General features: G+C 46.6%; 1 protein-coding gene across 5 annotated transcripts in view; it reads left to right on the top strand.

The window, feature by feature from the left end:
- Positions 1 to 24450, top strand: part of SLC25A22 (solute carrier family 25 member 22) — a 51899-nt gene that overhangs the window by 21926 nt on the left and 5523 nt on the right. For all 5 annotated transcript variants that reach the window (XM_058825855.1, XM_058825870.1, XM_058825859.1 and 2 more), the window contains exons 2-6: positions 1232 to 1338; positions 5428 to 5553; positions 8699 to 8754; positions 14460 to 14550; positions 23129 to 23247. In XM_058825855.1, the coding sequence (XP_058681838.1) occupies positions 1319 to 1338; positions 5428 to 5553; positions 8699 to 8754; positions 14460 to 14550; positions 23129 to 23247 (412 nt within the window). In that variant the 5' untranslated portion in view covers positions 1232 to 1318. The remainder of the gene's footprint in view (positions 1 to 1231; positions 1339 to 5427; positions 5554 to 8698; positions 8755 to 14459; positions 14551 to 23128; positions 23248 to 24450) is intronic.

Genomic DNA, 24450 nt, shown 5'->3' on the forward strand with positions numbered 1-24450 from the left:
AGTCGAATGTGGGGCTGCAGAAAAGGCAGTTTCAGTCTCATGTTGTCCAAGAGTGGGGCTGTACAAATGGATTCATGCTGTCCTATCCTTGGCACTTGATATAACAGGAAGGGGGCCTAAATTCCTTCTCATACCTGTTTGCACCATCACTAGCTGTTCACACTTTCAGGGACCTTTTATTCTCGGGAATGCACTGAGAGACAGAGGTATCTTCAGAGCAGAAGTGTCAGCCCGTAAGCCACTCTGTTGGATGTGAGATTCTTTGTGGCTTAAGAAATCTGCAGTAGAAGAGCAAATTTCATTCCAGAGGCAAAGGGCAAAGGTACCTCCTTTGCTTCTGGCTCAACATCCAGGTGGCAGGTGAAAGGGAAGAGAGAGGAAGTTGGCTGAATACTGCTGAGACACCTGCAGAAAGCATAGGGCATTGGATTCCCAGGCTGGAGGTGAGGAGATGAAGGCATCTCCAGAAAGCTGAAAGTTGTGGCCACTTCTGAAATTTTCTCTGGTGTCCAGATTTCTTTGTGTGGTGACTTCTAACAGCTCTCATTAAACAGTAACAATTGAGAGTCTTAGAGAGAACTGGTTCCTGCTGTCTGGCACTGAGCTGAAAGGAGTGGTCCAAAGGGCAAAGTGGCATCAGTAGTTTGGGGAGGGAGAGGCATTGCTTAAAAGACAATTTTGGCACAAGGCTGAACATGTGCTGTTTGTTGAAGCTCAGAAATAGGGGAAGGATAGTAACCTCTGGAAGAGCAGTTTTTTGAAGGCTGTCCTTTGGACACAGCATGTATGTGTTGAAGGGAAGTGCTGAAAGAGTCTTGTGATGACTCTTTACTATCTTGGGCTGGCTGAGTGGACATGCAGAGGGTTGGGGATGCACATGGTATGGTGTGAAATGCTCTCTGAAGTTCGAGAGAAGTGGCAGACACGGCTGTCGTGGCTGCTGGGCAGAGCTTGTGCCCTGCCTGGCTGCTGCCCTTCCTCACATGCTGCTAGAACCTGATGACCCTGGCAACTCTTCCCTCCATATGTCCTTGTATATTTATATTTACACACATACATTTATAAGGCTCCCTCTGGAGTTCAGTCTCCTCTTTGAGGAGATCAGGTGCTCCCTTAAGTCACTTGTGCCTCAGCTGTCCTAACCCTACAGCCTACCTTCCAATTAGCCCCTGAGCTTTAAGAAGAGTGTGTCTCAACTTTGTGTTCTTGGTGTCTTTCTGTCCTTTCCCAGGAAGAAACTGAAGTGAGAAATAAGCGACTGAAAAAGAACGATTTGAAGGAACAGATTCATTTCTTAACAAGATCAAGTTTGAATTAAATGGCTGATAAACAGATCAGGTAACTTTTAATTTTTTTTTTAAATTATGCTTTAGGTTTTTATTTAAAATCTTTCAAACTTATTTACATTTGGGATCCAGGAGGTTGGAGAAAATCACTTGACCCATCTGTTCTGGCCTTAAACAGTTCTGATTATTTCTCTTCTCCTTTCTTAATTTTGCTTTTTTTGAACCTTCTCTTATTTTCTGTCTCTGCCATGTTGTCACATCTCTGCTTTCTTCAGTTCTTTTTTCTCATTGCCTTTTTCTTTCTACCCTCTGCTTTCTACCCTGCATGAGTCCGCTTCTTTTTGTTTCTTCTTCCAAAGGTCACCCTGACCTGCTGACTTCAGCTGTTGGCATCAAGAAAGCAAAACCAGGTCCTTGACCAGCCAAGGATGCAGTACTTGTGATGACAAAGTCCATGTAGCCTTGTGCTGCCTTGTGCCCTTACTCTACAGACAGTCAAGGCTTGAGTGATAGCAGGAACATGAAGCACCGATGATTACTGACACTTACGTGAACAGTGGAAACTTAATAGCACTGGTTCTGGCAAAAGCTGGATTTGAATCTTCTGTGGGAATGAACTGGGATGCATTTCCTAGAAAGACACAGTTCTACCCTTTGCTTCCTAAGAGCTTTGTGAGGTGGATCTGCACAGTCCTCCATGTGGTTTTAACTTTTTGCTGCTTGTGAAGTTGCCCCAGCTAAGTAACTCCTACATGCTGTGGGATTCCTATGTGGTTTTTCATGTTGCTTTTCTAACATTATCTTTTCCAGGTTACCAATTCAGGTGTACCCAGGTGGGGTGAGTGAGTGAATGAAATTTGGTGACAGAGGGACAGGACTTTGCAGTGCCTGAATGCTGGAGGCAACAGGGCTGCCCCTTCTTAGCATTTGCCATGATTAGGATATCTTCCTGTACGCCTGTTGTCTGGAAATGTGAACAGTCCTGAGCTGTGCTGATAAAAATACAGTATTGTGGAGTGTTTGTGTGCCTAGATTTGGCCATCATCCGCTACCAAATTTGGAGAGCACTTGGAACTCTCCCAATACACTCATGAAGGGCATGCTGAGATTCACCTCCGTGGAGCCTGACAGGTCTGTGTTGCTGATAACCTCAGCAAAAGCAAAAGGATCAGATGTCTGAGATTGTTTGAAGCTTGGTATTTTGAAGGAAGAGGAAACATGTCCTACAAGAGGAGATGTGTCCAAAAAGATGTGCTCTGGCTCCTCCAGTGTGCTCTTGGCAGTGTGTGCAGGGGCTTGCTGGCTACAGGGACAAGTTAAAAGGGCTGAGTAGGAGCACTAGAAGAGGAGAACGGGGATACCTTTGTATCCCTTCTTGTATTAAACTGAGCAAATGTCTTCATTTGCATGGTAGCCTGCGTTGTTGCCGTTTCACTAAGCCCTGCATACGTAGGTAGTGAGAGGCAGTAGCTGTGCAGAAGCTAAATAGGACAGAGAGACCAGGCACAGTGGATTCTTATCCCTTGAGAGAGCAGAGAGCACTGATGTGTGAAGTGGGATGACTCAGTCACAGGGGAAAAAGCTTTTGATTCAGGTAGAATGGTTTTTGTCTCATGTTCTTCTCAGTGCCTCAAATCCCTCACCTCTCCTGCTTTGGTCATCTCTCCAGTTGATGGGACCATGTGTCTGCAGTGGTCACAGGCAGCCAAGCCAAGGAGATTTGTTTCTGTTGCCCCTTAGTAGAACAAGATTGATAGCAAAAGACTAAAATCAACAGCAGTGGTTTGCTGCAAGGTGACATCAAGGGCACTGCATTTTCTGCAGCCGTGCATATAGAACTTAACTGGTGTCTTGCTGGATACTGCCCTGTAGTCCATCGATACTAGTTTTCCCCTGCAGTGTTCATGGGGAAATCTGGATGGGTAGATTCAGGTGGGATGGGAGTATTCAGCAAGAGTTTCTCTTCCACAGGCAGAGGCTGTCTGCAGCCTCAAATTTTTGGCTTGCCCAGGCACATCAGACCATTCCCCTTTACTGCTGGGGTCTGGGCTGAAATTGGGGAATCTCTTGCACTTACAGTAGCAGCAGTCAGGACCTTTGTGTCTCAGTCCCACTTGATATAAGCCCTGTGATGATTTCACTATTGGAACAGGTTGAGAAAGACAAGTGTTTGCCTGTCCCAGGTGTTTCAGGGACACTTAGAGAAGCAATGACAGTGCTGAGGCTGGAAGGGGGCGCTGGTTTTGCCGCAGTCTGTGACCTGCCAACAGTGACTTCAGAGCTGAATTTGGGGAGGTTAAGGTGATCCTGTCTTCAGACACCTTCCTTCTCCATGGTGTCTCCATCTTGGCAGACTTTTATCTGGTCTCTAACCTCCTCCTTCAGTGTGACCGGGTTAAATGAGGAGAGCACAATGATGTGAAGCTTACTGTTTGAAATATTCCCATGTCCTGAGAACAAGCTGAGTGAACGAGTTTGCAGGCAAATCTATTCCATTCTCAGACTGTGGCACAAAGATCCCTGAGGCAAGAGTCTGGAGCTGTTGAGGTCTGAAAGCCTGGCTCTGCACTGAGCTTGTGCACTGATTTAGGTCTGCCTTTCTGAAGTACTGTGCTGATTTAATCTCAGTCAGCACTGTCTAGTTTGGAGCTGTAGGCTGAGCTCAGATCTGTCTGCCTGTCCTTGGCACCTCTTCTTCCAGTTGTGCCAGTCCTGGGGCTGTGTGTTATATTGGGCAGATCTTGAGGAGGAAGGAGCTTTGGGTGCAGGACAGCAAAGGCTGAAAGGAGTGTGTCAAGGCATGTCACTATGTCAGTCTTGAGATGTCAAGATCATACTTAGCATTTGTGGACAAAGTCTTTTATATTTTTTCCATCCCTCATTTGTCTGCTTCCCTCAGGAGCCCTTCAAGTTGAAACTTTGAATCTCCATATCCTGCCTTTCCCTCAGGCACGGCTGCTTATTGATCCTCTCTGCAATTTCCTCTTGATGCAGAGTGCTCTGGAGTGCTGTTGGGGGGAAGATGTTTGCAGGACTTCACCCCACCATGCCTCAGCCAGCATCAGCACTGCTGGTTCCAGATGCAGTCTGTCCCCCCATCCAGAGCAGCAAGTCACTGTCATGAAAGGTAGTGTGCCGGTTCCCTCGGTGGGAGGATAGGTCTTGCAGGCTCACCCAGCTGCAGACTAGGACTGCTGTCAGGCACCAGTTTAATACCTGACACATCCTGTGTTCAGGGAGACATATCCTGTGCTTCATTGGAGGGAGCTGACTCAAACAGGCTTTCTTTGTCTCTGTGCGCAGTGGTTTATTGAGCATGTAAGTGCAGGACATTTTTCTTAATTGAATTTGCTGGGAACCGATGTTTAGCTGATGTGGCTTTTACTCAGTGCCACTTGCAAGAATTCTCTGTGGGAACACAAGGGGAAGTGGAAAAAGCCCCGTGCTGCAGCAGCACGTGCAGTGAGCCAGTTTTTGATTTCCCCCAGAGGTATGAGCTCATGTCTCCGCATCTGTGGCCGTGCGGGCTGCCGGCCCGGTGGTTTCGCCAGGCTGCTGCTTTGTGTGTGTTCCCCTGGCCCTGGGCGCCGGGTCTGGAAGCAGCTTCCCGTGGCTGCGGCCATCTGCTCCATGGCTGCCAGCTGGGTGCTTCTGCTGGGCCCATTCCCACATGATGGTAGCAGCTGATGTGTCACGAACCTCTCATTAGCTGCAGATCTGATTGTGGTGCAGGAAAGGGTTTGTCAGTAAACCTGCTGGCTCGGATGCCATCGAGCCCTAACTGAAGTCTGTCCACGTGGTACATGGTCCAGCACTCAGTCTTTTCTCCTCTAGGCACAGCAGAAATCCCCAGGTCCTGGGCAACAGAATTTTTCCTGCTCCTGGTAATGTGTGAGTTAGGTGTTTGGCTCCACTCTACTCATCAGTGGTTTGTCCTGATGGTATGTGCTGCTTTCTCTGTCTCCCCATGTACACAACAGGAACCAAGCTTTGCTTTGTAGAAGAGCTTCCTTTGTGCTGGGGGGCACAGCCTTGTCTCACAGTGATGCATTAACTCTGCTCATGCAAAAGAGTTCTTTCTTATTTCCTTTCTCTTATATTACCCAGTGCTAAGACATCTGTTTCTCTCATCCCCTTACAGTTTACCTGCCAAGCTGATCAATGGAGGGATAGCTGGGCTGATCGGGGTCACCTGTGTATTTCCCATTGACCTGGCAAAAACTCGCCTGCAGAACCAGCAGAATGGCCAACGGATGTACACCAGCCTGTGAGTACTGCCCACACGGGCACCATCCCTCAGGGCTTTCCATAGGGAGTCCTTCAACTTTGATACCTCTTTCAGGTGAGCTCAGCATCTCTAGGAACTGGGCTATCCTCAAGAAAGCCTGGGACAGTCTGGAGCCAAGCTGTGCTAGAGCAGATAAAGCAAATAGAGCAGCTGTTGAGGCTGCTGAGCCAAGCAGAGAAGTTCTCTGCAGAGGCCACATCTTTTTGCATCCCTTGCTTGAGAGCAGTGTGTTCACTATTGCCAGGGCTCAGAACCAAAGCACAAGGAATCCTGATCACCTGATCCCGAACACAAGTCTGCTGAGCTAGTCAGGTGCCTGAGGGAATTTCTGCCTCTGTTCTGTTTCCATTTCTGATATTTGAGATCCTTCCTTTACTGTATCAGTTTTAAAAAGAGGAAGGAGTCACTCATTCCCAGTCTAGAGCATCGTATGTGGACCTTTTGAAGGATCACAGGTTCATACATGCTGTAGTTACCAGCAGTCCTGTGTCCAGAAAAACCCCAGGTACTGCAGGTTGTAGAAAAAGAAGGCATGAGTGTATACAGCCCACCAAATTCACCTGGAGTTTGTGTTGGATGCTTAGGGCTGTGTATCTGCTTTGGGAATGTGTACCACACTCAGTACAAGATGCTTTATCCTAGGAAACAGTGACAGGCCTTAGTTTTCCAAAAGAATTCATAGTATTTAGGGGGAGAAGGGACTGGGACTGGTGAGGTATGTCCTGTCCTCCTACCACTTTGTTTAGAACTAGTGTAACCTGATCCCTGCTCCTCCACACCATCTTTCCCTCTTTCTTGCCCAGAAGAATTTGAGGCAGAGGGAAAATAGGAAGGAAATGCTCTCTATGCTGATGTCTTCAGTCTCTGTCTTCAGCCTTCTTGCTCTAGCTGATGAGATGAGCTCAGGCTGTAGGCTCTGGTGCTTCCCTTGACAGTTCCCATGCATTCTGCTCCTTGCACTGTCAGTGTGCCCTGGCTTGTTGGCAGGATGTGACCGCCCATTTTGCTTTGCCTCCCGTTTTGTTGTGTCCTGTTCCTGCAGTAGATTGCATCACCTCCCTGAGGATCACTTATCCTCCTGACCTGACATGTGACAGCAACAGGAGTTTGGGCAGGTTGAAGAACTTGTAGGCACCCCTTGGGACTGCATGCCAGGATGTCTCATGCCTGGAAGAGAGCTCTGTAGGAGAGAGGCTTTTGACCTCCAGCAGTCAAGTCCATAGCCAGGAATTTCTGTAAGATGAGGGGCTGTTAAGGAATACATAAGATTTACCTTGTGTATTTGAACTGGCTGCTTCTGAGAAAGGGAAGGGCTGAGCTTTCCTAAGAAAGTTTCCCCTGTTACAGGTGCATATTTTTCTGGAAATGCTGTATGCCCATCAATACTAGATTTCCTGATTACACCAATTACCTGGTATCTGCTGAACACCCAGGAAGGCAGCAAGTTCCTTTAAAATGTTAGCTCTGTTACTTTAAGATAGCATGCCTTACTTCTTGAGCTTGGCTCAAGAGATCTTTCACTTGAAAAAGACAAAGACACTGGAGGACTTCTGAGGGCTGGAGAGAGCTTGGCTTTTGGGCTGTGCTGTCCCAGGTATGTTATGTATAATTTTAGTTGGCTGTTGGCTCCCTTTTTCCAGAGAGAGAAGAAAGCTGGATGTGGCCTTGGCTGCATCTCATTCTGCTGCAGCTTGAGGGGCTTTAAGTGACATGCAAGCTGTATCCTGATGCAGCAGGGCTGTATGAATGTGGGGAGCAGCTCTTCTCACTCCTTTGCCTGCTGCAGCTTGTTCAAAGCAGCATCGCTGGCTCAGGGAAAATGTGTTGCCTCCAGCACTGCAGTGTGAGAACTTGATGAGAGGGGTAGGAGAAAGGCGCACTGAGATTTCAGGGGCTTGGAGATGTGTTGGAGGGGCTGCTCGGAAGAAGGAAATGAGTATGTTGCAAGTTGTAGGGCTGGAGTGGGGTGTGTGAAAAATGAGATGCCAAAGGATTCAGGGAGTCCTGGCAGAGAGGGGAAACTCATTGCCGTGACTGCCAGCAGTGCAGGATGAGCTCTTCACTCATAACCTAGGCAGGGCCATAAAGCCCTCAAGGGAGCTGTTATTTCCTTCTCTTCCACCTCAGCACTACTCCAGAGCTGAGAATAAGTTTACTCCTTGTGTTGCCAAATGTCTTAAAAATGTATTCATGTTTTCATCAGCCACACTTCTCTTATTACTGCTTAAAAGGGCCTTTTGCTCCTTAAATTATGTACACGTACATGCATGTGCACCTCTCCCTTCCCCTATGGCCACAGCGAGTACCTTTCTCTTCCCAAGGACCCTAAAGCCACCTTCAGCCAGTATCCAGGTTTCATGTAGCTGTGGTCCAGAGAGGGGAGCTCTGCCTGGGAATCTGTGCAGCCTTCCTGAACCATGCCTTTGGATTTGCTAGGTGTGTGTGTCTGTGCCTTCAAAAGTCTTCGAGCTATTCCAGTGCTCTGCAGGGTTTTCCCATTGGTAGTAAATGTGTTTGCAATGAGGAAGGTGACAGTTTTCCCCTTAGAGCACGGTACCCTGCCGTGCTCTCCTCAGGGTAAGAGCCTGAGTGCTTGCTGCCTGCTGTGGGACTTGATGTGTTAAAAGTGCTTTAATCTGCATGGGAGGCCACAGATGACTGAGTGTTCAGGTCATCTCGTGTTTGTGTGCCTTGTGTTAAATTTCACGGAGTAAGTCAAACAAGTCAGCGTGGAGGGAGTTTTGGCCCCCCTTATTTCCTCTCCAGAGCTGGATTTAAAAATGTGTACATGAGGATCTGCTTGTTAGAACATCTCATGTGCATTTGCCACAGGGGACCCTGGATGAACAGCCCTTGCCGTGACACTTTTCCCTTTTGTGTTTCTATAAAGCAGACAGTGTGTGCAGGGTGAGCCGGGGGTTTCAAAGCCCCTGTGAATTAGGGGTTGAAACTGGTCTCAGGCCTCAACAGCAGCACATTGAGAGACTGACGCAGTTCCCATCTCAGCTGGGGGTTTTGCTGACAGAATGTAAATAGAAACCACTCCAAGAAATTTGCTTTGTTTTTTTCTGTGCTCACCCACCTTTGAGGTTCTGTGGTTAATCTCCCTCTGTTCTGTTTGCAGGTCTGACTGCCTCATTAAAACAATTCGGTCGGAAGGCTACTTTGGCATGTACAGAGGTAAGTACAGCTGACTCAGGCACAGCACAGCTTTTGCGTTGGAAGCACTGGTGCATAAGTAGGAGGAAAAGCTCTGTTCTCTGGCACATAAAGCAGTAACCTGGCAATATCCTAGGAGGTTGAACAGTGCAGCTGTTTCTGGAAATAAACTCCTCCATGCAGGTGTCTATTCAGATACCTACCACTGAGGATTTGAGTCCTCCTCATGAGTGTTTTGCTGTTAAACCTTACCACTTAGTGAAGTTCATCTTTAGCAGTAGTTTTAGTGAAGCTGCTGGACTTTGTTTCAGGACTGTATGTTATGTTTCCCACTTTGAACGTGGTAACTTTTGACAGGGCCAGTAGCAAACCAACTCTTGAACTTCTGTGGTTAATGATTGAATTTATGTCAAAGCCCTCCACCAACATGGTCAGGCCTGCTGTCTCAAGCATGCCCAAGTGCCTTGTTCAAGCATTAAGACAAGCTGCAATTTAAAAAAAAAACATTAAAAATAACCTGCCCTCCAAAAAAACTCCGTTGGGATGGTAAGAAAGTCAGAGGTTGGCTCAGGGTGGAGCTTCAGCTGTTTGTTGTGTGCTGACCAGCTAGAAATCTCTTGGCTCAGGCTGTCTGTTACAGCAGTGAGTTCCTCAGCTGACATTATACCTTTTTAACTTTTCTAGTTTAAACACAAAATCCCTGTAAGTTTTTAAAGATTTTGAGGAGAGGAGACCAGCAGGCCAAATCCTGACTTTACTTGTAGCAGAAGAAAATGTGGAATACCTTCTTGGCTTGCAGCACAGTCCAGCTGGCTTCATTGACACTGAGCTCTGGTTCATTTTGTGTCCTGATAGTCACTTGCCTGCATATGCAATTTTATCTGGGGTGCTCAGATCGCATTCTTGGTGGCACTCACTTACTGATAAAGCCTGATTAAAGTTACGCTACTAAGTTGACTCCTTGCTCTTTGTTTTTTCAAGCAGAAGTCCGGAGATGCTGTGCCTTGCTCTTGGCATGTGTAGTTTTCTCTTGCTGCTTCTTCCCTGCTCCTAAGGAAACACAGGCATTGTGGCTGGCCAGCCTGGGAACAGGCACTGGATATTCAGGCAGCGTCACTTGCCCAACTTCCTGGTGGGCGTTTCAGGGGAGTGTGGTGGATGGCAGGGATGGATTGGCTGCTTTGCATCAGCTTTCCTGGGAGCAGGCAGCAAGACAAATAACCTCGAGGAGCCCTGGCAAGCTCCATCTTCAATGCTAGCAGTGACGTGTTCCCCTTTGATTTTTTCCAGAAGTTGGCTGCTTCTCTGTTCCTAGCGAGGAGTTTGAGTTTGTGTTAACTTTGGCTGTAAATGTGCAATGGCAGGCTTTGTGCTTGGTGGGAGGCAGAAGGAAGAAGCTGTTTGGGAAAACTTACAGGGGAGACTGTAGGACCAAGAGTTTCTGTGAGAATCAGGAAGCTGTCTTTTGGGAAGACAACTTAGTCCTTTAAGGCACGGAATGGTAGAGAGGATGTGGATCTCCAGGCCAATTGTCATCCCCAAGCAGAAGAGTGCAGAGGGTTTTGCATACCTCTTTCTTTTCCCAATGTTTCCCAAGTCTGGTCAGCTTGGTCCATGACCCTAACTCTGTTCAGGGTGCTGATAGTTGCTTGAAATTACTTCTGACTATAAATAGGGAGCTGGATTGGAGAGGCCTTTTTTGAATAGCTCCAGCTCCTTCCAGAAAATTATAGAGACTTCAGCATGGCCAGGGTGCAAATGTGAGTATTCCCAAAAGCAACAATTCTGGTCTCTATGCCTCAGTTCTGTGAGCTGACATGAGTAGCCTTTCCCTCCCTCTCAAGGAGATGGTTGGTGGGTAAAATACATCCAAGGTCCATGAAGATTGTGTGAGTACTTTTCTGTAAAGAAGGTAAAGAGATGTCTGAGCCTTGCAGACAGAGAAAGATGGAAATCAGGTGGTGGGATTGGTTCCTGCTCCCTCCAGCTGTCCTAGTTCCCCAGCAGAATTTGCTGCATGACTCACAAGCTCTTATTTGCAGGCTTTAAGCTGAAATTGGGAGGATTATATGTTAATGTGCTAAAGTAGCAGCTGCTGCTCCCCATGGAGGAGTCACAAGCACTTCAGTTGTCCCTGCAGATCCTTTGGCCTCTGTCAGAGGACAGAAAAAGGTCTGTTTGGGCACAGCCATTCCTGCTGTGTGACTTCAGGCCTCCTTCATGTGTGAGTCAAATCTCAGTGCAGACAGGAGAGTGGCTTGTGCTTGTGGGATGCTTTTCTGCAAATCACCTCTTAAGGTGTTTGTGTGGGCAAAAAGTCTTTGCTTTATATGAGTAGCCCATAACAAATTGTGTGATGTATAAGGCAATCCCAACATTTCTCTGAAGTTCTTTCCCAAAAAAAGTGACAGAACACACCAAAAGTTACAGGGATTCTTGGATTTGTTTGGGGCAGGAAGAAGAAGAGTTCCCTCATGTTTTTTCCCATAACAGCTGTATAGCAGCAATGCCTCGAAGCTGGATGGTGCTGTCTGGCCCTGTCTGTGCTCAAGGAATTGATGGTGTGCAGCCTTAAAACATGATGCCAAGTGAATGAATCCATAGTGCCTGGGGGCTCCTGGTCCCCATGGGCATCAGAGATGCTCTTTCAGCTTCCTACTGCAGTCCAGCCAGAAGCTACCTAAAGATGCCAGCACATGTTCTGAGCAATCCCAGTGCTGTTTGCAGACCAAGTGTTTAGCCAAGCTGGCAGGAGCCAAAGGCTCAGATCAGGCTGAGGAAGTGCCCTTTGCTGTTGGTGACGTTTGGAGGGTAGCTGCACTTCAGCTGCAGTAGTGTGGCAGCCTTCCCTGGCTTCTGCTAATAATATCTCCCAGTGCTGCACTGGGGATGACTCAATCCTCTCTTATGTAGGTTGCTGGTGATGTATAAGGGCTTCTGTGAGAAATGTGTTTTAATAAAAAAACGAGGCTTGGTGAGAAGAGGGCGCCTACAAGTTTAGTTGGCAAACAACTGGTTTTGCCCCTGGTTGATTTTGTTTGTAGAGTGCTTCCTTACTTCTTTTCAAAAAACTTTGTTTTTTTAATGATAGTTATTTATTTTTCCATCCTGTTTGTCCATCTTTGCTTGTGGTACATGTAGGCCTTTAGGCCAAGGTTGGCTTTAGATAGGGAAGTACTCATTGGTGTGGGCAGAATTGAGAAGATTGTACGAAAAGAAGAAGATGCTGTGGAAAGCATACAGCCAGCAGCTGGAGTATCTAATTTCTCTTCCTCCAGCAAATTGAAGCTGTTATGGATTATTCAGGACAGGGATTATCCATTCCCTGCTAAGCAGCTTTGCTGAAAATATCAACAATGTAGGAGAAAACCCAGGTTCATTAATTTCTTTTCCTGTATATTGCGTGTTTTTACCCTCTGCTTTATTTTCAATTGAAGAGAAACTTCTCCAGTTGAAGAATTGAAAGCCTCTTGGTTCCAGAAGGTCAGCATGTGGAAGTGAACTTCTTGTGTAGCTTTCTTGCTTGATGGTTTGGAGTTTGTTTGCATTCTTTCAGTGAACCCTTTGCACTGGTGTTAAGAGTAGCAGGTTTATGCTTTTTTCTTTCTCTTGTTTTTCCAAGGAAAGGGTTATTCATGCTGTGTTTTGGTGTACAAGTGTTATACTTCATAGCCATTGGGAGTGTCATTGAAGGTCGTCTTCAGCTTGGCATTTGAGGAAATACTTCATGGGTGGCCACTTCCACTTAAGAATTAGGCTGTGTGGATTTGCTTTGTAGATCCTGATGTGATTGGCATGAAGAGATGGATGTGGAGCGTGAAGGTCATTTCTGTGTGGCTTCTCTTCATGTGCAAGAGCCATGGCAGGGGGACATGATGTATAGGAAGAACATCAAACCGAAGCAGCGCAATCACTGGTGCCCTTAAAAGTTTGCAAAGAATCAGAAGTGTGAGAGGTCTGCCCTGCTCCATGCTAGTTTATTTGTCTACTGTAAAAGATGATGGCATTTGTTGGATGTCATGGCCAGTGTGGAATTAATGCACTGGCTTGGCTTGCTATGAAGGCAGCATTACTCTGTGTTTTTTGCAGAATCTGAGTATGGGAGTTGAAAGGGTGGAAGATATGTTGGGTTGCCCAGCCCTGTGCACAAAAGGCTGTCTTTTCTTGCAGCAATTTCCTGAATGGTGGAGCCGTGTCTTCCGAGCAGATGTTGTGGAGCCAAGGATTCCTGTGTCCCTCTCCCCACTGTAGTGGTCCCAGAAGTCCCATTGTGACTTTGCTTCCTAATCTGAGGAGAGTCCATCCCAAGAAACAGAGGATTGAACTCACTTTCTCTGGGTGTGTTTGGCCCTTATAGCGCCTGTCAACTTGGGTTCAAAGGTCCTGAAAATAAACCCTACTAGGTCTTTGGAGCCTAGTTGGGGGTGCAGGCTTCTCTGGCTGCTTCTCTTTGGAATATGAATCTTTGGGATAAATTGTTTAAATCTCAAAGGCAAGCATGAATGCCTGTATTTGTGTTTGTTCTTACCAAAGGTGTTTTAGGCCATTAAAAAGTCTCAAGTGTAGCTCCTTAGGGGGGCTTGGAGCTCAGTACATTTCAGTGCAGGTAGGGAGAGCTTAAGGCTATCCCCTGATGGACTTTTTGAGCCGTAGGATTTAAATGGAGGAGAATGTTCTGGCGTGTTAAATCTAATGGTGCAAACCCCACACTTGCTGGGAAGGGACTGGCCCTTCCCTCACCCCATTTTCCCCAGGGCAGATTGCTGTTCCCAGCCACTGTGTTGCACTAATGTTGCACTAATACTGGTGTCCAGGGCCCACAGCAGCCAGCCAGGCCATGCAGGCCTTTCATTGTGACAGGCACAATGCAGGGATTTGCTGTTTGTTGCTCCTGACAAAAGGGCACTCCAGCGGGTGGGGGATGCAGGGAGCCAAGGCTTGTTTACACTCCAGGTCCCCCAGCAAGCCTTGCCACGGAGCTCGGAGGGGAATTTCTGTGTGCTGCAGCTTGTGGTGGGCAAAAAGCCACTTCAGCGGTGCCTGTTCTGGGGGTGTCCTAAATCACTACAGGGTGACACCCAGTGGTGATACACAGGGGAAACCACTTTGCACTCAGGGCTGGTCTAGAGCTGGTTCTGGGCAGATGAGCCCGGTGACTTCAGCCAGCCTCCAGGTCTTTCAATGACTCCGCCTTTTCTGAGCTGCTTGGTAATCGAGCTGCTCTGGTGTTTTTTGGGGAGGAAGCAGGGAAGGGATCCAGTGAGAAGGCAGGGCAGGGGGTCTTTTGTTTCTCACAAAACTTTTCTTTCTCACAAGTATCACAAAATACTTGCAAAGGGGTTGGAACTGGTTGTTAAAACATCTTGTACTCCTTTTCTGAAGGTTTGATCTGCATCCTTCTGAATTCATAGGAATGCATCCTTGGACGAGAGATGAGGATGCGTGTATACATGGTGGGAGGTAGTAGTAAAGCTGAAGAAATTACAAAATACATATGGCAAATGGAGCAGAAACACATCTGGGGATGTTTTCACAAATCCAAGGTTTTGGGAGACAGAAATACTGTTTTCAGTGGTGTTTTGTATTTCTAAATCCCTTTGGTGCACTGGGAGCTTTACTTCATTTGTGCTTGGTTTTGTGCTGAAGTTACAACACATTCCTGAAAGACTCAGTTAACAGTCCTTTTATTCTCATTATCCAATGTCCTTTCTCTCTTCCTTGTCCAGGGGCTGCAGTGAACTTGACCCTGGTGACACCAGAAAAGGCTATCAAACTGGCAGCCAATGACTTCTTCCGGCATCACCTCTCCAAAGACGGGTGAGTAGGGAATTGACCTTTTGCAATCAACTTAAAAGACACCGACACTTGGAACACGTCTGGTGAGACATCAGGTGGACTGGGATAGTGCAATGACTGAAATATGAGTTGACCTTGAACAGTTCAGCTGGTGATTATGTTCAGGCTAAGGATGCAATGTCTAAAATGGGAAGCGTGAAGCACTCCACTGGATGACTGCTCTTTATTCAAGCTTCTAAAAATAGTCCCAGATTTAAGCCAAGGTTAGCAGATCCAGAATGTGTAGTCTAAGTATTTGAGAGGAACCCTATGTCATTGATCATTGCTCAAACAGCTGCTGGGAGGACTCTTGTCTTCAGCATCTTATTGCATCCTCTTGTGCTCCTTCTGGCTCAAAGAGGTATCAAGTCAAGTTCTGTAGACCCCAAACTTAGCACCCCTCTTCATATTTTGTACCTTGAGAATAGTTTTAGAGAGGTAGTAAATCTGAATTGACTAAGGGCACTGGCAGCAGCTGACCTTCAAATAAATGCTGAAGGAATAAAATTACCTGTTCAGCTTGCAAGTGGAGTTTGCTTCATTTGAATTAAATGTGTGTAAAAGGCATAAGCTGGAGCAGTTGAGAGGAGCTGGATCCTGAATACTTAATGCTGCTTTCACCAAGATGTTTTCCAAATTGCATGGGAAATAGTTGTGTCTCCTATCAGAGAGAGGCCTTTCCCCAGAGGCAGACAAGGGCATTGTCTCCAGTCCTCAGTGACAGTAGCTAGAATGACAGCCTGCTTGGGATATGATCCCAACCATTCCCATCAACAATTATGAGGTGGATCCTCAGTGAAAATGCAAAGCTCCAGCACAATTACTGGGCTTAACTTCCCAAAGCATTTCACGTCAGTCTTGGCTGCTGCAGATCAGTGTCTCAGCAACTTCAGTGGAGATTGTGGACTGACACAGATTGAGAATCCATTTTTCCCCTGTACCTTGTCTTTTTTTTCTCTTTTGTTCTCGAGTCCTTTAAAGTAGCAGCTAACATATGTCTGCATGACTCATCGGCTCACAGCTCTTCGTGATTTTCTGATTCAAATCTTCAAATAGTCTCTCTTCTGTGCTCTGCTCAGACAGTGGGAGGTAATGATGTCCTTTACCAAGCAGGGAGTCTCATCCCTGCAGCAGACAGCCCAGGACACCTTGGTATTCTGCAGTAAACAGGAGCACAGCTCTTTGCCATCACCTACAAAGTGGGGGCTTAGTAGTTTGTACAGGCCCAACAGGGTGCCAAGCTGCCACACCTTGCACTGCCACTAAGGGAATGGTTCCATGGAAGAAACCAGACTAGCATTGCAACATATTTGGCATTCTGGGAGAGCAATCACTGCTGTGATGTTTAAGCCATTAAAAAGGGACGTGCCTGTCAGTCAATGTCCTGCACCATGAAAAATAAAGGAGGCTTCCTCAGAGTACAAGTGTGTGTGTCTGCCTCTGTGAGGAGTCCAGCTTTGAACAGATCTTTGGGTAAGTGGGATGCAGCTGTTTCCATGAGCAGCTGATGTTTTCTCTCAGACCTCTTCCAGTTTGACTTTTGGGTCAGTGGCTGGTGCACACATGACATAGATGATGTGCTGCACTTAATTCAGAATAAAAGAGCTAGAGAATTTTTCCAAGAGCAAGGCACCCTGTTCCCCTAAATCTTACATACTGATGGGTCTGGCACTACAGTGACCTAGAGCAGGAGCATGATACCACCCAGGTAGTGGGAGATTTTTGTGTCTCAACACAGAGAAATTTTAGTTCCTCTAGAGAAAAGAGAGGTTAGGTCACAGTTAGGTGACAGGAGCTAGGCAGCATGTGGAGTCAGTCACTCATCTATCCACCGTGGGTGGCTTAATTGAATGAGTGAAATCTGGTCAACTCTGCTCTTGAGGGTAGCCAGTGTGAGCTGGACAGAGCTGGACAAGAGCCTTGTTACTACTGTGGTAGATGATTTAAGGTGTTTCTACCTAGAAATGTCACCCCAAAATACGACGGGAAGAAAAATGCCTTCCAGGTTTGCTGTGGCTGGTATAGGCTTTGAATGTGGGATCTGGCAGTTTTCGCCCTTGGCATGCTTCTGTCCCATTCTCCCCAGCTGCCTTAGTAAGATGGGGCAGGATTAACCGTGCTGGAATTTAAAGGTCTCTCCTACCCAGGACCCAACAGGGTGCATACCTGCTAGCACATCACAAGGCTGGGCCACCTATTTCACCAGCCAAAGCCTAGTTATAAACAACAAAATAGCTTGGGGTTAGAAAAGTTAAGCCTGGAGCTGCCTGACACATGAATGTGGTTTCATTTCTTGGTATGTAATTGCATCAGTCAAGCTGTTACATAGGGATGTAACACAGTGATGGGGCTAGGATCAGTGTAAGGCTGGATCAGTAAGATCGTGATTGAACTCCACCAAAGTCCTTTTTGCACAAGCCAGTCTGTCTGCTGTGTGCATTCATAGATGCTGTGCCCTTAGGTCAAGTATCCAAAAGGATGCTCTGACTCAAAGTTGCAGAAGTCTTCCAGACCTGTTTACATTGAATGCCTTTGTGCTAAGCATCTAGCACTTGTCTTGCTTGAAATATGTTGGATATGATATGATATATCATATATATGATATATATATATATATTATAATATGGTAAAATGTGCATTTTCTACCAGTATTTGCTGATTAAAATATGTGGTATTAAAATAGACCTCAATGTGCAAGTGGAGGAGGCATGTGTGGACCAGAAAGAGTGTGGCAAATCCAGCATGACTCAAGTTAAACAACAGCTTTTGGTTTAGATTAATGTATTTATTTTTATCCTTTGAAAAACTTAGTGTTGAAATTGCTTTTAAACTGCTAGGATAAAAAAGTGGCATAAAGCCTATTTTTGAAAGGCCAGACTGAAAACAGCACCTGTGGTATAGAAAGCTCCTGACTGCAAATTGCTGGAAGAGTATTTTAGGGATGTTATCACTACAGGTTTGTGCTAGACTCCCTTTTCCCTGGCTCTGCTCTTGGACACTGCTTGAGGTAGAGCATTGGGGCAGCAGGTCCTCACAAGGGATCTCCTGCCCTTGTTGGTGCACCTCTCTCTGAGTGTGCAGGTGTGTGTTCCTGCAGCTCTCTCCACCCTGAGACTGACTCAGGGAAGCACTCCCGCTTGTACTGTGCTTTGTGCCTCCCTTGTGCAGGGAGCATGTGTGCTTACAGGCTGGGGGACATAATTTCTGCTTACCAGTTTCTATTTCTTTGCCAGTTTCTATTTTCATGTGAAGGCCATTATGACAGCCTACAGCTACAGCGTTCTGTTTTCTCAAGAAACAAAACTGAGTTGGTCCTCCCAAGCCGTCCTGGTCATTTAGGAATGAGGGAGGCCTGAGCGAGTTGTGTGAGTGCTGAAAACATGCTTGCTATGCCATGGAGGAGAGGAGGGAGACCAAGATATTGAAGGGCGCCCCATGGCCATGATTGAAAAAGGTGATAAGGGTCAAGTGATTTCCTGTGATGATTTTGACCTAAGAGCCTCAGCAGTTGGCAGGAGAAGAAGGTGACCCACAGAAGAGTCTCCAGGCAGGCCTTTGTTCCTGTGTCATTCTGTGGGGAAGAGTTTTCAGGCTGGGGGAAGGCAGAATGTGGAGAGAGGGGAAACTTTCAGTCTTCAAGCTGCTGGAAACATGGGATTTTTTTAACTCTGGCTTTTTGAAGATGCATGTGTTGAGAGACTCAGTCTCATGGCTGCTGTTAAAGTAGGAGTGGCTTCATTGTCCAGAACGGAGGGTGTGAGGAGTCACCAGGGCTAAGTGAAGCACTTGAGTATGAAGCACTTGGGTATGAAGCTGAGAAGGCAATTTAGACTGATAGTACACCAGCATTTAAAGTACATTATTGATTATTGGTTGCTCAGTGTGTGAGGCCTCTTTGATTGATTTAAGTATTGCCTGCTTTTTATATGCTCTTTGAATCTGGGTATTAAACACCTAATAAAATCAGTTCCTTTAAAGTGTCCTACAAGATTTCGTGTTTCTCTCCAAAGTGTGGAGTGCCAGATAGCTGTTTTGTTGGGCATGCGTTTGCCAGGTTTTGTTCATTTTTCAGGTTCTTAGTTAAATATTCTGCCTAGGCTGCAGTAAAAAGTGTCTCATGCCTTCTTACATAAGCAATTTGTTGCTCATAAAAACTTTCCAGTGTCCCTGGATGAGTTTCCTGCTGCTCTTCTCCAAGGTGTTATTCCCTTACTTACCCTGTCCTCTTTAATCTTGACCTTTATTTTGTTTGCTGTTCTGAAGCAAAGGCTGGCAATCTGCTGTCTTAGCAGCTCAGATTCCTAGGAAGACCAGCATGACTGACTTAATTCAGCCTTCGCTGATACTAGCAAATTGTCTTCCATTCTGCTTCCTCTGGTCTTGTATCTTTGCACAGGGAAGAGAAATAGCCAGCTGGTAATCCTGGGACAAGCAAGATACTGTTCCAGTCTTATGCAGATGTGGAGACTGGAGCTTGTTGTCTATTGCCTTCCCAGCTGATGCATCTCCCCAGGGCTCTTCCCTTCATCTGCTCTTCTTTCAGGCTCTTCTAAAATACTTGTACCATCTCTTCTGTGGCATGAGTGTAAGTATCAATTGTGTGTCCCGGGTGATCCTTGAGCTGCTGAACACTCTTAGGCTGTAAAGTGAGGCTCTCAATTTTGGAAGGAGTGCGGCTGCTAGTCCTGGTGGTGAGATGCTCTATCACCCTGCACACACACTGCTCTTTCTTTGCCACTTGTGTGCCCAGGCAGCCTCTCCTGAAGTTTTCCACTAGATACTCAGACACTTCTTCAATGTAGGTAGCCCTCATCCAACTCACTGAGATTTGGAAGTGGGGAAATCTCTCCCTTCCCCTTGAGAAGGAGACAGGAGCTGATAATGTCACCGTGCCAATTCAGAACAGCAGCTTGGGGAGAGCTCTTTTATTTAGCACACAGAGGCCAGGCAGTTGCAGTGGGTTGAAGCTGTTAACATCAAAGGTCAGCCAAAAAGTAAATGCACTTTCAACTGTTAATCTGGAGTGAGATAGAGATGTGTTGTTTAATCAGAGAACGCACCCACGGGAGAATTGTTCTTGCCATCATTACAGGCACATGTCTTGGGACAAAATGTGTGTTTGTGTTCAGCATGCTCAGTTGTGTTACACTGTCCATTGTTCGTTTCCACAAATGTTCACATTGGAGCAAAACATTTGGAATTTCCTGCCAAGGCAAACCTGATGCAGGTACAGAGTCAGCCTCCTCTTGACTTAGTCCAAACATGCAACACAGAGCTCCTACACATACCTGGAATGATGACTTCCAGATCAACATTTAACCTGGCAGTGTTACTTTGAGATGTTCCACATCAGTACTTTATTTGGCTTGTCTGAGGCATTTTTGAGCTGGCAGTAGAAGTGAGAGGGAGCTGGTAGTGGGAACTGCATTTCCAGCATCATAGCTCCAGCTTTTCTGAAGTGCAGTTGCAGTAGCTTGTTGTTCCCCCTTGGAAAATCAGGGGTTGGATTAAAGGGACTGACTGGCAGTTTGTGTGCACATCCCCCTGTGTGTGGCAGAGAGGGTGCTCTTCCTTTGAAGGACAACTCCTGTGTGCTGGTCTTCTAATCCATATCAAAGATCCACTATTTAAATTGTTTGAGAGGAACTGGCTCTGTCTGCTTTGAAACTCCTGGGGAGCTTTCTACAATCTCTTGGACTGACAGACAGAGGGAGGGGTTATTTTATGAGTGAGGAAGGTGATGTCCAAGCTGGGGACAATAGCCTGTTGGGTAGGAAATAGAAACTGATTGCTTTGTCTGGATGTTTCTTTAGCTCAGAGATTTTCTCTCTGGAAGTGTCATCCTGATTCCAGAATGGCTGGTTCTGGTCCCTGCCCAAACACAGTAAATTCCCACATGGCCAAGATTTTTCAGAAACTTGAAAAAATCCTACACTGCTCCCATGTGATATCAATACACCAACGTTGTCAGAGATCCTAACTTTGAACTGATTGCTCCCAAAAAGCCTTCCATAAATCTCTAGTTCCTGCTTTTTGAGTTTTATTTTTCAGCTCTGGTTTGAAACTCTAATTTAAACTCATTAAATTAATTTAACTCAACCAGGAATCTTGTCCCCTTCCCATTTGACATTTTTGATTTGTCACAAATTAATAGTATGTCAGTAAAAAATGTGGAACAACTGATTTCTGCCAGTGCAGAATTTGAGGCTATTGTGTGTATGTTATATTTAACACTCTCTTGCTGTGATAAAAGATGGTTTCTGCATTTGTAGGACCAGATCTTTGCTGGTGTTGCAGCTTTTGAAGTTAGTTGAGATGTGCCAGTTTTTAAACCACTGAGGATAAGGCCAGTGGTGCCTTAAATATTGAAACCCCTTTATTATCTAGAACAGTTTTCAAGCTCCTTTTATGTACAGACTGCTGAGGTTTTGCAAAGGCAGTTTGACCCTTGTATGGCAACTTTTAAACCTCCTGTCAAAAGATTTGCTTATCTTAAGCTACTTCTTTTCTTGGACTCTCCCCAGTTCCCAGGATGTAAAAACCAAAAGCTGAAAGCCCTAGTTCTAGATGCTTTTGATGTACCTGTTTGACATCTCTAAAATACACCCACATGCATAAATCCTTCCTTGGTCATGCTGGCATAGCTCCATGGAGTTCAGTCAAGTCAAGGCTGACTTCAGTTTGCTGGGATAATGGTCCAATATGTAGGCCAAATCTTCCTGATCTTTTGAACTGGTTATCAAAGCAGTTGCCCTGGATGAAAGCCAGAAGATATGTACTCCAGGGATGCTCCAGGGCTCTTGCTAAACTGGGAGGTGCTCTGCTGTGCCAGAGAGGGGTTCTGGCAGCCAGCTCCTTTGGGTGGTTTGCTTCCTCCCACAGCCAGGCTGGGGATTTTGCAGCCTTGCTGCTGACTGTATTGAGCCACTTAGAGACTGGTGCTGTGCTTCAGGCCACCCAAAAGGCACAAGTTGGCCACCTCCAAGAGGCAGTGGCAGTGGGAACCTCTGGATTTGCACATTCTAGTTCCCCCATACTTCCAGGAAAGCTTAGTGTGCACACTTCAGCACCAGTGTGGGTAACTCCGTGGGAGGGATTGTTCTTTGCAGCTCCTCATCTGTGGGGGAATTTGGACAGGGGAGACTAAAATATTCCTTCTTTCAGCCTCATAGGATAGCTCTATATTTAGTCTCTGGTAATCTCTGTTGTGGCTCTGTGCCTTTAATCCCCTGTTCTCATATCCTCCCCAGAGAAGATGAGAGGTGGAGAAATCAGCCCAGGTTACGTGGTGGGCCAGCAGGATTACAGTGCATCTGCCCTCCCATTCCTGTAGGGGTGGCATTGAAGCTGCTTTGCTGGCCCACTGCCCCACAGCTGTGCTGTGTGTGTGCTTGTGAAACCCCTGGCAGGGGAGTGTGCCTGGGCTGTGCAAGGGAATGGGGAATATCACTGTGGGACTGCTTCTGCCACAGTGTGGGGATGCGCCTTGAGCAGGTTAAGATGAGGTATTACTGCAGAGCAGGGCTGGGGGAGGTAAAAATAGTACTTGCATTTAAAACAGAAAAATGAGGAGGCTGTTTCTCTCTGGCTGTGTGATTTATACGCACTTTTTTTAAAACCCTTTTAGAAAAGAGTAGGTCAGATGTACTTTTTAATTGAGTCAGTGTTTTCTGGTGCCAAAGCATGAGGGGTTTTTTTTATGGGGCAAAACCACATAACTTTCTGAAAATTGAAACTTTATGAGGTTTTGCATCCTGAGTTCCTCTTTTTAGTCTTAGCTAGACTCTTTCATAGCTTTGGAATGAAGGGAACAATGAAATGCTGCATTTTGCTGAGTGAGAACATGTTGTTGATTGTCCCTGCTCTGTAGTACAGAGAATGTACAAATCTTCATTGCTGGAGGTCCATCCCATCCCTTGTCTCTCAGGGAGGACCATTTTAGTGCAAAGGTTATTTGTTCAGGTTTGGAAAACCTGGGAAGATGAAGCCGCTCCTAACCACAGAGGAACTGCCTCCCTAATTCGTATTCACTGTTTATTTACTGTGCTTTTCTCAGAGAACTCCAAAGCAGTAAGTAGAATATTTTCCCTCCTTTCTCCTTGTCCTGTGGTTTGTGTTTGTTGACAATTTTAAAGGACTAGGCTGGCAGGAAGAAAGCTGCTTATCCCCCTTAATGCTCAGGTCCTCTGCTGCCCTCTGATGTGATAGCCTTTCTGAAAGCGGTGCCCTGACCAGGGCCACCAGCAGGCTGGAAGAGAGCTGCAGTGCTCGGGCTGTGAGTGGAGGGGGCTGTGTGCTCCTGTCTGGAGCTGTTCTGACAGGGCTTGTGGCTTTTCTGAATGTTCTGTTTCTGGGGACAAAATTAGTCTATTCTCCATGTCAGGTGGTGCTGGCAGAGATGCCAAGCCTGGACTGTGCTGAACTGTCAGGCCTAGCAGGTTCTTCTGCCCCCTTTCCTGTAACCCCTGGGGTCAGAGATGTGCCCTGAGCCTTATACCCAGCTGCCCAAGTGTAATTCCAGGCCACCTCCTCTGATGGACTCTCTCTTTTCTTCGGGCAGGAAGAAGCTGACACTGCTGAGGGAGATGCTGGCGGGCTGTGGCGCGGGTACCTGCCAGGTGATTGTCACCACTCCCATGGAGATGCTCAAAATCCAGCTGCAGGATGCAGGACGCATTGGTACGTGGACTTTTATTCCCTGAGCCCTGAGCAGGGAGAGGGGAAGACCTGGGACTGGGCTTTCAAGGTGGAGCTGAGAGGATGAGTGGAGAAAACCCTTTTCCTTCCCCCTGCTCTCCCATGTCAGAGATACCACATATGTAGCAGAAGTTTCTCCTCCTCTTCCCAGCTTACTTGCCCCAACACTTTGCTCAGCTGGCTTTGCAGAGGCCCTTGCAGTTACAATAGGCAGTGGGGTTTTTGCTCAAAGCTTGGCAAGTGAAACAGCAAATGCTGTTGGTGGATGGAGAGGCAGGAGAAAGGACTGGGTGGTCAGGCTGTGATTCAAACTTGGTAGATCCTGTGCACCAAAGAAGGATTAGCATTCTCCAGTGCCTTTCCCATGCTGCTTCCTCCATTTCCGTGTTTTCTGATGTCTGTTTTTTCTCTCCTCTACCCCGCTGTAGCACCTCCCTAACAGCTTCCCAAGGGGATGTGTTATTTCCAAATGACTTGTCTCCCCTTGTTCTCTTTTTTTCTCCCTGACAAAAACAGCAGTTGTCTCGGTTGAAACAGTAAATAAAATTCTCCCAGTGCACTGGATTTGAAGGAGGTTTGGGATCAGACTCTTGGGACTGTGGGCATGAGCTGACAGGCAGAGGCAGGAGGGGAGTGTGCCTTTTGGCTGAAACACTGTGGAGTGTTTCTGGTGAGAGCGGAGACCAGAGTCTGGCATGGAGACTCTGGGGGAAAGAGCTGCTTACTCCTTCCTTAGTCTCTTCCAGAGGTCAGTCTGGGCTATGGCCTCACATCCCAGGAGCCCTACATGACACTGTTAGATACCATGTTTATAGCCCTTCCTGGAAAATGGGCCAATTTGTCCTTTAATCTCTCATTTGATGTGGCATTCCTGAATAATCACGGATTTACTTTTTCTTTTCTCTCTTCACTGGTTTTACGGCAGACCTTATCCTCTTTGTGCGTATTATTTTAAAATGTTGGAAGGATTTAAGCCATGGTTTGAGGGTTCAGGAGAGGTTTTCGATGTTGTGAACAGCCTGTTCTCTGTGTGGCAGGAGAGCTGTGGTGTGCCAGGGATTACTTACAGATGGAAGTGCTCTCCATCTTCTGGCCAAAGGGCCGAAGTGCATCAATTGGAAAAGTGGGAGAAACCAGGATGTGTTTATAAATGTGACTGAGAAACTCCCTGGGTTAATGATTGCT

The sequence above is a fragment of the Poecile atricapillus genome, chromosome 1, assembly GCF_030490865.1.
Source record: "Poecile atricapillus isolate bPoeAtr1 chromosome 1, bPoeAtr1.hap1, whole genome shotgun sequence".
Lineage (NCBI taxonomy): Eukaryota > Metazoa > Chordata > Aves > Passeriformes > Paridae > Poecile > Poecile atricapillus.